The 15,014-nt window shown below is 38.4% G+C and overlaps 1 protein-coding gene across 1 annotated transcript in view; it reads right to left on the reverse strand.

The window, feature by feature from the left end:
• Positions 1-1,081: 1,081 nt before the first annotated feature.
• Positions 1,082-15,014, reverse strand: part of KCNH1 (potassium voltage-gated channel subfamily H member 1) — a 104,975-nt gene continuing 91,042 nt past the window's right edge. The window contains exons 10-11 of the mRNA XM_066316140.1: positions 6,034-6,230; positions 1,082-1,458 (exon numbers count right to left, since the gene is read on the reverse strand). Of these exons, the coding sequence (XP_066172237.1) occupies positions 1,090-1,458; positions 6,034-6,230 (566 nt within the window). The 3' untranslated portion in view covers positions 1,082-1,089. The remainder of the gene's footprint in view (positions 1,459-6,033; positions 6,231-15,014) is intronic.

Here is a 15,014-nt window from a genome sequence, read left to right on the forward strand (position 1 = left end):
AGCCAGTTGTGGTTTGCTCCCAGATGGAGCCAGTGCAGGCAAGAGCTGAGCCTGTCAGCAGCACCTCTGTGGTAACATATTTAGCTAGGAAAGAGTAAAAAAACACTGCACTACAGCAGCTGAGAGAGAGAATTGACAATATGTGGAAGAAAGCACTCTGCAGACACCAAGGTCAGAGAAGAAGGAGGGGGAGGAGGTACTCCAAGGGCTGCAGCAAAGATTTTCCTGCAACCCACAGTGGTTGGTGGGTTGATGACCATGGTGGAGACTGTGGAGCTGCAGGTTGTCCCCATGGGCTCATGGAAGCCCATGGTGGAGCAGGCTACCCATTGAAGCCCTGCAGGTTACTGAGGGGACCTAGGAAGGAGCAGGTCTTCTGGCCAGGATCTGTGGCTCCCCAACTTCCTTGTTAATTATGTTTGCTATTGTAGACAAACACCTCCCCACTATGTAAACTATTTGTCTGTAGCCAGATCTTCCTTTCTATAGGGCTCCAGGCCGTAAGCATTAAATAGAACAGAAATAAGTTTAGAATTTGGAACTTCTGGAAAATAGATAATGGAGTTACTTTGGCTTGAACACAGTCACACACATCAACAATCACTGTTAGGTGTGCGAATGTTAAAGGCTTGCAGTTCATTAAATCTACCCTAAGGGTGGGTGTCAATGCTTTACCTAGAGGGTTCCAGCAAACTACAGAGGAGGAGAAGGAAGAAATCCAAAGGCACATCCTCCTGAGAGCATGAGGTCTCAACTCCTCAACAGACATAACACTAAGATCATCCACAGAAGATGTGCAAACTTTATGACACAGTGCCTCAGAGCACTTTCAGTACAGAGTGTAAAGTCTATTTGACCAAAAATCTGTGGGCTAGCTAAACAGTTCTCTGTTAGAAACAGATAGAAGTTAACATGTCCAAGGCCAGGGAAAAGATGGAAAAATGCAATATGGAATCTACTGCTGATGAAACAGAATAAAACACATTTTGTTTAGATTGACATAGAAGAAATGTGAATACAAGAGTATCTGACTCCCTGAACAGCTTTTAAAAAGCAGCATGGCAAAAAACACATTGCTTTACTGTTTATTTACATTTGGACAGTTTTTCTGGAAATTGACAACTTTGCCTCCTTGGGAATTTGGCATAATTCCCAAGCCACGGGCCCTTCCAGACATCTCAGTAAGGTCCAGTGTCCTCGCTTTTCAGTGCTGTAAGATACATGCCAGTCAAACATCAAAATCCTCTTCCCACAGGACTTGTGGGATTGGTTTGGTGAGTACAAACACAGGAGAAAGAAGCAGTCTGTCAGTTTGACCATTATGAAATCCATCATCAAATGGGATAATATTTCCAAAATTAAAACCTTTCTCTTCCCAGCGTAAAAAAGTTTTGTTGGAACCTTCCAGCAATTCTGGCTTTCGTGTACCAGAAAGAATTCTGGGATACCATTTTGAACCTGTATCATGAAAAAAAAAATTAAAACTTGTCTTGTGGAAAAGCAGAATATAAGCCCATGGGATGCCCCTCTGAAAACAAACTGCTGCCAACATCCCTTGAGATTTACAATCAGGGCTTCAGGCACTCCTAGCTGAAATGTATGATTTGAGAGAGGTTCTCTCTCTAGTTAGAGCTTACACTATCGAAAAAAGAAAGATTAAACTAATGCTGAAGAGGAAAGCCCAATTACATTTTAAAATTGCTTTTTTGAAAGAGATGCTTCAGTCCTGTCCACTGGCACAGTTGGAACACCATAGAATAAAAACACCACTATATGTAAAAAAGCAAGTAATCTTACACTGCCAAGGAGAGAGACTATTCTGTTACAATCACTGCTCTCTCAAGTATGCTCTGACTAGGAACTTTGGCTCTAAGTCACTAAATAATGTTTGATTTGTAAAAATGCAGAACATTCTTTGCCACTTTCACTCCAGCAAAATCCCGGTAACATACCTAGGTCCTACCGCCTTCCTTCTTTTATAGCAGGATACAAATTTCAGCCTCTGGGAAAGCCACTTGTGCTTTCTACCATGACACTCCAAAATATTCAGAATTAGTCACTTAATCCCTGTCCAGACTAAAATGGCTTACTAGAGAAATCTCAGCTTAATAAATTATGTATAAGAATTCTCCCTTTTATATAGTGTGAGCAGACATTTGAGCTATAACATCATTATGGCTGCAGCAGAATGAAATGGGCAAATACAGGGTGGTACAACCCAGTGGAAGTTAATATTGGTCACAAAGCTTATGCACATGGAAAGAAGCAGCTGCCAAAGCCAGAACATTTGCCAAAGGCCTTTCCCATTCTTAGATAGCACAATTGCATCCCACCACAAGACAATGACAATTAGCTATGAAGCAAGCTTTTCTCTTCTTATGCTTCTACCAACCTGGAGTTATGATGTCCAGTTTGGAAACCCAGAAGTGTTTAAATATTTGGTTAGAAAAAACAGACCCCCTCCATCCAGCCTATGGATCCTGCTGCCCTCCCAACCTGCAGTATTTCTTTTGTCCAGCATATCCTTCATGAGGGTGAGTTTGTCACTTGACATTCCCACAATACCCCCAGTGTCTACATTCTGGTTCCCCTCAAAGATTCCAGAAATGGAGAGAAACATCCAGTTAACCTGCTTTAATTTCAGAACATTGTTATGGTAAGTATTGCTCTGAAAAATCTCTATCAGCTTCCTTTCAGCTGCAAAGTCTTGAAGTCCAACACATAGCACCTGCAGGCACAGACTGGTGCAGTTTCAGTTTCTTTGGATGGTGGAAAGAGAGATGCAGCAGATGATTATCCCCCTGTTCCCACTTACATGAAAATTTCAGTGACTGGCAGCAGAAGGAGTTAATTAAAGGTCTGCTTTCTCTTTTCCTTTAGGAAAAATAAAAAGTTCCCTAAGTCTGAGCCCCACTCTGAGGTAACTAGACAGCTAATAACTTCAGGAGGGATTTTAGCCACTTGAGGAAACTGCTCAGGGAGTCACCTGACAGCAAGCTGACACTTTTAGAAAAGAGTATATTTCACTGGCATTTGTTGAGAAAGTGAGTGAAAGGAAACTGTTTCCAAAGCATAGACAGGGACAATAATGACATGCCAGGCACACAGCATTGGAAACTTTTCCCTTGGCCACCAAGTCTTTAAGCATCACAGGCAGTAACATTTCATACCTGCAGGCCTGTTCTACAGAAGGTGTAAAGGGGATACACAGACCAGAAATTTCCTGCCCTCCCAGCTCAGCTCAAACCACATTCAAGACAAGTAGGAAGAATAGCACAAGGAATGTTGCCTTTTACTTTACCTAAATCCAGCTCTAGGTTTAGCTTAGGTCAAGACCAGTTGACCAGTTTGGGTATCTTCCAATGTCCCTGCATGTCTGCTTATTTCTGTCACAGTCATCACCACGTGGGCCCACACCCAGCAAGAGGAGGAACATCTCAGTAGCACCAAAAGGCCTGGAACAGGGAGCACCAGCTCCAGCCGGGATCACTAGGAGGAGACCCAGCACCCAAGAAATATGTGAATATGGTAAAAAAAAATGGACCAGTGCTAGACCTGCCTTAAGCTGAGTGAAACTTGGCTACAAAGCACCTAGCACTGCACAGGGGCTCAGTACCACAGCCAGCTAAAGGCACAGGTACCCTGAAGATGGGGACACCTCAGAGGAATAACCAAGTCTAAAAATATCAGATCTATCTGAAAAAAATCCCCAAAGCTGCTTTTGGAATTGCATTTGGAATCTGTATGAATATTTTTGGGAGAAATATACAGTATCTACATTTCAACTAGTTGAACACTTCTGGAGCCAGAGACGGAACTGTTTACTGAAATGAAAAGTGTTATTCTGGTATTTATACTCCAAAGAATATGCAATACATCACAAATGTAACTAACAGAAGGTACCAGTTCATCTTAGTTCTACAAAATTCCATTTGCAGAAATAGACCAGAGAAGTGTTAGAAACGACAAGCTGGGAACCTATTTCTACAAAAAAAAAAAAAAAAAAAAAAAAAACCAAAAAAAAACAAAACAAAAAAAAAAAAAACAAACAAAAAAAAAACTCAGATATTTAAACAGGAATAAATTCCAAATTCTAAAAAGTTGTGTTTTTACTGTGCATCATCGTACCTTTCACACATCTTCAAGAGCATATATTATTCACATTATTTAACATTTGCATTCTGATTGCAATCAGCCTTCTTTTAATAAAATAAATAGTGCTACAGTCTGTTAACCTAGAACCATCAAACTCTCACTTCCATTATCAATCAATGCCACTTTTCTGCTGACTGCAACTCAATTAAAATCCAATTATTTGAATAACTGGATGGAAATTGCTATCATAAGATGTGCATTTTTATTAGGAACATTTTGTGTAGGAAATTGACAGCAGAGGAGTTGTGACACTATGGTTAAAAAATGTTTTGTGATCTGGGCTGGGAAAAGCAATACCAATAAATATGGAGGGACAGTGCCACTTCTGGAGTAGGTATTTGATTCTAAAGTTGGGCCTTTTGGTTCAGAGGAGGTCCAAAATTATGGGAACTCTGCTAGCATTACTGTGAGTTTTGAAAAAGTTGGTCCTTCTAAGCCTCAAATCTTGCTATTTCTAAGGATTTTAAGAAATAAGAAAAAGTAGTTATATATTCTGAGAGCATATTACCACATTACCCATGGAGTTAATTATAAAATATGTCAGTCAGTGATACTGATTCTTGAGGTGAGAGTAATGTCAGATTCTTTCATTTATTTTATTTCTTACATTAACTAAGATCAGGTAAGGAGCTGTTTATTAAAAGGACATCCCTCTTAATTTGCTTACAGCTGCATACCTTCATTTGAAAAAAGTCTTAGGAGGAAATTCCCAAATATAAATTTGCTTCTTAGTTTTTAATCACGTAAATTTTCTACCAGAGCTCTGATTTATTTCACCCAAGTGTGGATCACGCATTCTTCTTTCATCCAACATTAAAAAGCTGTATTCTTTTATACTGATAACATATGGAGATAAAAAATATCATCACACTATTTTACTTGCAGTATGCCAACTCTATATATTTTTAAAAAATCTTTTTAAAAATGTCTAGTTGTAAACTGTAATTTTACAAAATAGATTTAAAAGATGGAAAGATTTCTCTTTTTTTCATGTCTAATTATCTAGGACTCATTTGGAACCTAGAAATTACTACAGAGAATCATTTTTAGAAACAAAAAAGTCTCCTATCAAATATATTCCTTTTACTGATCTCAAATACCCTTATAAAGGAAGTACAGGTTCTTTAATGTATTTCTTTTCAGTGTAATATTATTATCTTCTACCTTGCCTCATAAAATCATATAATCTGAATTATACCTACCACAGTTTTAATAAATTTCTGCAGAGGTTGTTCACTGAAGATTACGCAGAGGATTTGAACTGGGCTGTTAGATTATGATTACTTGCATTTGACAAAATAACTTGAAATGCCACACAGCAAGGAATGAAAAGAGCCCAAAAAAACAAGGATAAGAAAATGGAAATATTATAGATAAGCAAAGTAACTCCAAAATGTGATTTATCATAAAAGAAACAACTTTTGATAGAATGCCATGCTCACATTACTTTTCCATAGTCTTTACTGTACTTGACTTTTGTTCCATATATTAGATTTTACAAATTCCCTGTCATTTCCCTTGTGACTCCAGGCAAAACCCCCAAAATATTTTTAGGTGATTTACAAACTATGAAGTTGCATTAAGTAGTGAACACTGTTTATCACAACTGTGGGAGTTTTCACGTATCTACTTCCTGGAAATGTAAAATACTTTCACATACACACAGTCTAGCTTCCTCTGAAGCTAGCACTGGAATAAATACTCACAGCCTTTTGACTCTACATGCTAGCAGGGTCTCTTAGGCAAGCTCTGAAAAGTCATCTTATAAAAGGGGTCCACAAAATTTTCAAGAATTCAAGCCATTCAGTTTTTTTCATGCAGTCAGTCCTTAAAAGTGAGATAATTTACATGATGTATGTTAAAACCACAGCTACTTACCCTTTTTCTCAAGTTGTAGGTCAAAATGAGATTTCTGGAGAAGGAGTGTGAAAAGGCTGTGTAGAACTCCAGCACTTTCTGCAGGGCATCCCTTTTAATCACATGAAGATCACAGTAAGTCAGAGCCCTTACATTAGCACAGGACTGGGCGAGAGTTGACTCCTTCCAGAACACATCACCAAAAACGTCTCCTTTGCCTACAGAAAATCAACAGCATTGCTTTCAGTAACAGCACTATTCCCATCAAAAGTGTAAAAGAGCAGACAGCTCATTCATGCAGTCAAATTTCTTCAATTTTTGCACTCAGGAAAAAATACTGTCATTAAAAAAAAAAAAGAAACTTTGAAATATTTAATTGAAAACTTTTTCCATTACATTTTTCTTAATTACAACAGCCTAGTAACACTTCATACTTTAAAGGTGTTCCATGTGAAAAGTCTCCTTAAATATCAATGAAGGATTTTCTTTAGAAAGAAAGAAAAGTGCTTCGTTCTTGGTTCATGTTCTCTTCTGATCCCTTTCAAAGAAATTAATTAAGAAGAAATGGTTTTCCCCTTCCTCTTTTTAACTGTCACACAAAGGATCTGTTTCTTACATCTGTGTTGTTGATTTTCCTTAATCTGGCTAAAATTTACCCACTGTTGTGTCAATAAAACCATCCTGTATCACACATCAGTGTGCTGCTAAACAGGGTCCAAAACAAGGAGTACAATTAGTTATCCCCAACATAACAATGACAAGGCGTGAAAGTTTAGCTGTTTCACACTGGAAGGAAGAAAAAAGCCATTTCCTCACACCCTTCCTGTGTGCATGTCACTGTGAGTTCGGGGCAGTCAGAGAAATCCCTGCTGTGGAATACTGCAAGGATGGCCTTTGCACCAGTCTGGGCACTGCAGTGCACGGCATGTGCAGCAAAATCTAGCTGAGGAGCAGCCCCCAGTCAGGATTTCACGGGTTACACACCAGCTCAGACAGGGCACAAAAAGGAGAAATTCACAAATTCATTTACAGGAGTAATGGTATTTTCCCCCCTGTTTTCCAATGCATAGTGCTAACAAAAAAGGAATATTCACTTGTTACCTTGATAATGAAAAGCTCTACTGTTCTTGTTCTGAAATCTGTTTTCCTCCCAAACTTCTGCTGTGCTATATCATCACTGCCCATCTCTCTTAAGACCAACAACATGGAAATACATTCATATCTATCAAGTTGTGGTAGGAATGGTCCCTTGTCTTGTAAGTAATACCTTGCCTGTAGCAATTCTTAAATCCAAAGCATCAAAATATATATTAGATTACTGACTTCACCCAGGTTCTTTTAGATTGCCTTCCCTAAATAAATTGTCATTTTTGAAAGCCTATATGAAGTCAAAAGAATTATCATGAGCAAAGAGCTCAAGCAAACTTCTAAATCAAATTCAGAATTCCCAGCTCAGCCCTTCAGCTGTGCTTCCACCCTTACCTAATCTCTTCCATTAGAAGAGAAGCATTCTTTCTTTGAGAAAACACTATCAGCTTGATGGCAAACTACCCTGAATTAAGGTAATAAGGAAATAAAGCAATAAGATGTCATTAACTCTAATATGTTCCCAGTCTTCCACAGAAGACCTACACGATCCACCTCACATGGATCAGTTTAGATCCTGACCACTTTATTTTAATTTTAAATGTGTATATACACTGAAGCCACCTGTTTGTTCTGTTAGCACATTTTTCACAAAATTAGGAAAAGACATTATACAGATAATCTTTCTTCCACCTCTAGTCTTGCATAGAACAATAAGAACATCTGGAAATAGTACAAAACTTCATATTACCAAGCATATTACCAAGTCCCACAGCCCATTACAGTAAACAACTTTTCTTTTTAATAGTAATGACTTTTCACATTTTCAATTATTTGTATGGTTTTTGTTATCAGATACATTAAAAATGGGAAAAAAAAAAAAAAAGCTTCCATGCACTTAAAACAGAGCATCTATAAGGCTTTTAGACAAATACACAATATATTCAAAATTGAAATGCAACTATTTTTATGCACCATAAAAACTGATATGCTTCACTGGGTAAAAATGGATTGTTTGCTTTTGGAATAAATATGCTTTTATTCACAATCTTCCAGGCAATTAGCTAAACAACTGTTTTAATTAACGCTCTGGAGTCTATCAGGCATTGAATTGTGCCATCACTGAGGAGTAACAGTTAGAGCTGGTAGCCCAAGCACAAGGGAGAATTCTAACTCATTTCTAAGTGTATTGCTTGACATCTCCAGACAAGTTTCCCTACCTTAAAATGACAATCATAATGTCACTGTCCCACAGTAATGTGGTGAATGATCAGTCCAATCCAAGCACAGACAGCATGGTGCTGCTGTGCCTCCCTCACAAGTGAGGTAAAACAGAAGTCAGTTATGTCTTACTCTTTTTGAAATTTAATTCTGCTTTTCTCATAACACAGAAAGACACAATTTTGTCCTTCACTCATGGCAGCAACCACAGTTTCCCTTCACTGTTTGTAACTCTTCCCTCCATAAAAATCTCCCTCCTGCAGTGTCCTGCCACCTCCCATTAGTGCCCAGAACAGCACAGGAGGGAGCTGGGTCTGCTGGGTGCCTGCTGAGCCAAACCAGAGAAAAGCAACACATGAGTGACAAACTCAGTCAGATCACAGTGGTCCCTGTTTTAAGAAACAAACTAAAAAACTCAAAGAAGTTGTACTCTTTTTTTTCATTAACAAACTTCCTTGAAGTTAACACCCAATGCTCTAGCTGAAAATGAATGCCACACTGTATTTCAGTTTCCAAAGTGAAGTACATGAAATCACCTCATTGCTTTATTTCTGTCAAGTCCATTTTCTACATGATGGGTACCAAAAGTACTGAATTTGATTGTCAGATTCTAAAAAAAATCCATGTTTGACACTTATAGAAAACTGAGGGGGGAAGGAGCAGTAGAAATCTATATAACAAGAAGGAATTAAAATTCCACCCAGGATCACCTGCAGTGCATTAGAACAATTGGCCTCTTATGCATAAGAAGGAATTGCATACCATCTCCCTTTGTCTATATGTTCTCCACACAATAAGATCAAGCACTGTGGAAACAGGAATAAAAAAAAAAAAAAAAGAAGGGGGGAAGACTAAGCAGGTGTTTTATCAAAACCATCTGTAATTGGAAAGCAAGAAGGGTATGGTGATACTTCTGAGTCAGAAAGTGGTTGGCAAAGTTCAAGGGCTGCATTAGGGAACATGAGCCAAAAGCCTTGTTTTTTATATAACTCCAGGCTTTATATACTTCACCTTAACTCTGAAAAAAGATTAAAAAGCTAGAGAAATGCAGATGGCCGTTTGTTTGTCAGTAGTTTGCATTTCTCATTCCCAGCTTGCTGAATTCCAGATGTTTGCCAGGAACATTATCTGTCAATCACACTCAAAGTGGATGATCTAAGCTTTTACCATCAATCATTTATATTCCCTGCTGGATTTGAGGGGTGAAGACCTTTTCCACCAGCAGCTCAGCATGCATTGGAAAGCCAAATAGTTTTCTGCCTTTTATGTTTCCTTGTTTGTTTTAATCATAATAACAAGTCCCCAAATCCTGATATATTTAAACTGTGAAGAAATATTTTATAAAACCATCTGTTTTCATATTTGCCCCTTCCCAGTTTCTTCTCCCCATCACATTAGCTGTTTATCTTATAAGTGAAAAGATGATTACTCTGTTACCACTGCCAATTCAGCCCAAGTCAGGCATAAGGTTCAGCCACATCCACTCTGTCTCCTGAAAGCAGCAGCACCAGTGACGAAATCTGATTATTTGAGCTTAGTCAGGTGTTCTGCTGATTCTGAGAAAAGAGCCACACTATCATATCACACCTGTACTGCCTTGATACCACAACAACCCTTGGCCTTTTCACTGTTACAAGAGGAAAGATTGAAGAGCTCTTCTCTCAGATAGAAGATATCCCACTCTACTCCAAAATAATATGACTTGTGCGGAAGATGTGTTTGGCTGATAACCGCCTCAGTCCACTTTTGGGTTCTGGGTGTCTTCAAATCCTGGTGCAATTTTGGTGTGATAGCTGGGGGGGAAGATGTAGCTGTGGATTCATGTGTTGCAGATCTCCTGAGTCAGTGTGGATTTTGAAGGCATTCACATGAATCCATGGATTTTCAGTATATCAGACAAAATATTCATGTCCGAATCATTCTCAAAGCAATAGTAGTGGTTGTGACAACATTCAATAGCAGAATCCAGGTCACATCCCCACCCAATTTGCCTTCATCTACAAGCTTGAACAACAGAATTAGGCTTTGACACAGTGCCAGCAGATCCAAAGACCAGACAGAATGACCTAACATGGCTCATGGTAGAGCATTGAAGGACCAAACATTGCTCACCTCAGGGGCAATGCAGCACTAAGCATATCTTGGCAATCAGTTGTTTAGCCAATACAGTTATCTGTGATGCTGATCCACAGGGGCTGCCACAATGGATTTCCCAGCACAGCTCCCTGGAGCCCCCACACTGGCCTGCACCCTCAGGATCTGCTCTCCATCTCCTAGCAGTTAGAAACACCAACTGCTATAAAAGCACACACACAGATTTTTTTAGGGTCAAACCCCCTCTGTGATCACCAGATGATTATTTGGCTTCAATTGAAAAGCCTTCCCTTCCCTTCTCCTCTCTTCCTTCATTCCCTTCAAATCTAAGTAAGCTATGCAATTTAAACTTTCCCACTTTACAGAGGGGAGAATGATTCAAGCAAAGTAAAGACACTACAGCGAAATCAATTTTTTCCTCTTAGTGCATTAATGCAACAACAACTGTCAGCCAGAAAAAAATGGAGCAACCATTTGGCATTGAGGTGGAGCATTCAGTAGCTGTCCTACAGATAAATTCCACAACTTGAAGCCACTGAATAGCCTTAGTTTGGTTCTCCAACACAGTACAGCTGGAAGGAGATGGTGCATGGAAGTGGTTTGCTGCTTTGGATCTTCTTAAGATTTCTCAAGTGCAAACTGAGACATAATGAAAAGTGAATGACCAACTGCACTGCAGAGAATATGTTAATTCTCATTAACCAGAGGTTTTAACTAGTCTTTTCCTCTAATTAGAACTCCAAAGAGCCTGAGTATCTTTGCCACAGAGACCAAATAAGTGTTACAGAGATAACAAACCGAAGTTGCTCTTTCAGTGATTTGCCTGGTGCACAAATAGAAACACAGTGTATCTGTTCATGTTGTAAATCACACCCTGGCAACATTTTGCAGACAGTTTACTACTCGACTGCATCAATTTTCTCTGCTGAAACACATTACTGTACAGAAAAAATAAAAACATTTATTTTAGAGATGAGTAGCAACAACGTGATTTAGTTACAGCTAAAATTTCTATTATTGCTGCTATAATTAAGGTGTTTATTTGTGTCTCAGAATACAACATGGATTATATTCACTACTTGACATACTGTGATGTAAAGTTTCAAACATCAACTGGGCCCTACCAGGTTTATTCACAAAAAAAGCCAGGAGGCTTCACCAGAATCTGCATCCTTTATCCTTATTTGCATTTTAATGGTTACTATAAAAATGTTATAAATATGAGGCCAGTTTGTACAAACTCAGAGGATACAGAGTAGCTCAGGTAACTGGAGTAATAAATACATTTGAATGTATTTGCAGTGGTTAAGTAATAGGAAAAACACAACTCAATCTATGTTGTCATTGCGTGGGCAGTCTAATTCTCTGACCGAAAAAAAAGACCAAAAAACCCCCACCTATATAAGAGGCTCAAATTGCAATATCCTCTGAGTTATTTCCTTGATTGCCTAGGGAGAGGTTTTATGTACTAGATATTGCTTGAAACATACATTAAAGCCCCCAAATTTTATTATTTTATTTCAGATAGAAAGGATTCACAAGAGTTTAAATAGTAAGTTTTATGTTCTGAAATATAGAAAGTAAATATTTTGAAAATTTCACAAAATTTGCATTTATCTTTTATTTTATTTAGTATTTCTTGTAACTGCTTCAGTATAAATTTAATAATTTTACAGAAACATATCTCTAAAAAAAAGTATTAATTTGAAATTTGGAGAAAACAAAGAAAAACTAAAGTTTCATGAATTTTTTTTCAGTTCTTTTTTAACCTCCTGTCTCTTCAGTGAGAAGAAAGTTACTCTTCCTCCTCCAAAAATTTGAAACAGAAACAAAGCCCTACCAAAAAAAAAAAAAAAAAAAAAAAAAAAAAAAAAAAAAAAAAAGAAAAAAAAAGAAGAGCATTAGTTCAGTGGTTCACCTCCCAGAAATCAGGGTCTTTATAGAAAGCTGACTTCCTTCCTAATTTATAATTTCTACCTCTTCACACCTCCAGTTGCAGCATGCACACAAATGTGATGTGCAAGCCTTACTAACACAGATATCCTGAGATATCCAAGGGCATGCTGGAACAATGAGCCTCATCCCCACCAGATCTCAGCTTCAGCTGCCAGTGTCATGGATCATCATTCCAGTGTCCTGCCAGACACTGCCTGCTTCCAAGGAGGACTTCTTCCACATGCAAGGAGTTGGACTATTTAAGAGCACATTATGCAAAGGTGTATAAATTCACAGCAATAAAACATGAAACATGCCAAAAAGTTCCCTACTGTTCACAGGGAATACTCCTCCTCCTCACTGACTCCAAGTCATCAAATGTTTTAAAAATCTGTTTTTCCAATACACTGCACAGTCTTAAACCATCTACAAACAGCAGTGGACAGGAGTTTTGACAATTCATGTTTTAATGTCTGTCAGAAATTAGACATACAACAAAAAAAAAAGGCTCAAAAATGGCAAGGCCTGATATCAACTCACCTCAGATGTCTGGAGGACAGCAATAAGGAATATTCTCTGTCCAAAACCACTGTGTGGGATAAACCTATATTCCTCAATAAGGGTTTTAGTGCTGCTCCTGCATCCACCATGAAATTAAAATCTTATATTAATGTAAACCTCTTTATGCCATGGCCTTTTAAAAAGTTTAGCTGGATCTCCATCTGTAATGCTTTTGCTAAGTGTGCCTGAACATTCATTGAGCAAATCAGACTCTGAAAATTGTTCCTTCAGTTGATGTTTATTGAATCACTTCACAGAAACATGCAACTTGTCCAACCTGCCTATATAAATCATCTAAAAAACCCTCCACCTTTCAACTATAAATAGAAAAAGCAGAATAGAACTAGTGAGGATAAAGATGGATTTTAATTTCAATCATTCCTTTGTCAAAGCATCGCTGCTCATGTTTCAGTCTTATTCAATAGCACAAACAATGCTGTGATGTTAGATACTGTCAGAAAACTCTTAATGCCATCCATAATCCTGCAATCATTTCATAAGACTGAGAGCTCAGGAGCTGGGCATTTTTAACACGGAGAGGTGTACCTAAATTTAAAATTCAGGTGAAAAATTAAGCAGAGAAGTACGGGACTTCTTCAAAGGTTTGGGATTAAATATCAGGCTGTAAAATAACAGAGCTAACTTTTGAAAATGGGGTAGTACACAGAGCAGTTTAGTTCAGGGAAATCTGAGTTAGCTCAGGTACTAGGGACAATCTAAAGATAATAGCCTGGGCTCAGCTAACTTATCTGCCATCTTCAAGTCTGCTGAGAAGCAATTTTCACATGACTGTGGAAGTTGTACCGTTTTCCATGGCGAGGGTTCTAACACAGACAATACTTCTGCACTTCTATTGTCCCTCCTCTAAAATAGACCACCCCTGTGGCACAGCTGCCCTTGCAGTTGGCACTGTCCTATCTGGATGCAAATCTGTCCCAAAAAAATCTGAATCAATCCTCTCGTGTCTACATCTGAATGAAATGCTTATGGCTAAATGAGCAAGCTAAAGCAATTGTAAAGACAACAAATAATTATTCTTATAACATTTCTTTAAGACTGCAATTAGATCAAATTAAATCAGCAGGAATTTCCCCCCACAAAGCAAATGGAGCATTTAATATCCTGCTGAAACAAAACACGGCACACCAAGGTCCTCTACAACATCATGTTAAAACCAGAGTCTCCAATCTTGTCAACTTTGTAGCTTTGTAAATAACAATAAAAGGTCTGTATTTTGGGGTCATGCAAATTTCACTTTCTCAGCTCCTGTGTGCTCTCTAATGTAAATCTATGTGTATCCTTTGCACACTCCCTGCCCCTCTCCCCCCAAAAAATCCCATCCTTGACATTGTATTACTTTACACTTGCATGCCTACACAATATCTCCACTCCCTTATTGCCTTTCAGCTTTGATAGCAGCAAAAGCAATAGCAACCACAAACTGACCTGTTGGAGAGCAAATGTATTCCTTACTCAAAATAAATTCCTGCCTTGACTTCCCTTCCTGTCTCATTCACTTTACTTGTCCTCTGTGGAGCCAGGAGTTGGACTCAACAATTCTCACAGGTCCCTTTCAACTCAGGATATTCTGTGATGCTAAACCAACAGCCAGGAAAAAGTTTTATTATTTTGAATGTTTTTATGTCAAATAAAGATAGCAAGAACATAAATGCAGAACAGCTGGAATGTAACACTTGGGACAAACTGTTTGGTGGTAAGGTGCTGCTTTTTTCTTTTCAACTTTTTTCTTTTCTTCTAGTTAATGCCATTTTTCTTATCCAGTGCTCAGCTCTGAAGACTGCTGTGGTTTTTAGTTGTTTAATAAAAGCTTTAAGTTCCCTGTCTCTAATCAAGTCCACAAAACTAACCTACAGTCTTACCTTCCATGCACACATGGCCCCCTTGCAGGAAATATCAAGACCATTTCAGCAGCTTTGAACATCTCATAAAAGTAAAGATCTGCTGCTCCGTCAGGTCCTCTAAGAGCCATTAACTGACAAATTTTGCAGCAGTCTGAAAATTTAAGTACAAGACACTGCTTTCCCCACTGCTATCTATGAAAAAAGGTTGTCACCCTAATTTTCAAGGGTCTCCTTCCTCTCTCT

This window comes from Sylvia atricapilla, chromosome 3, assembly GCF_009819655.1.
Source record: "Sylvia atricapilla isolate bSylAtr1 chromosome 3, bSylAtr1.pri, whole genome shotgun sequence".
NCBI lineage: Eukaryota > Metazoa > Chordata > Aves > Passeriformes > Sylviidae > Sylvia > Sylvia atricapilla.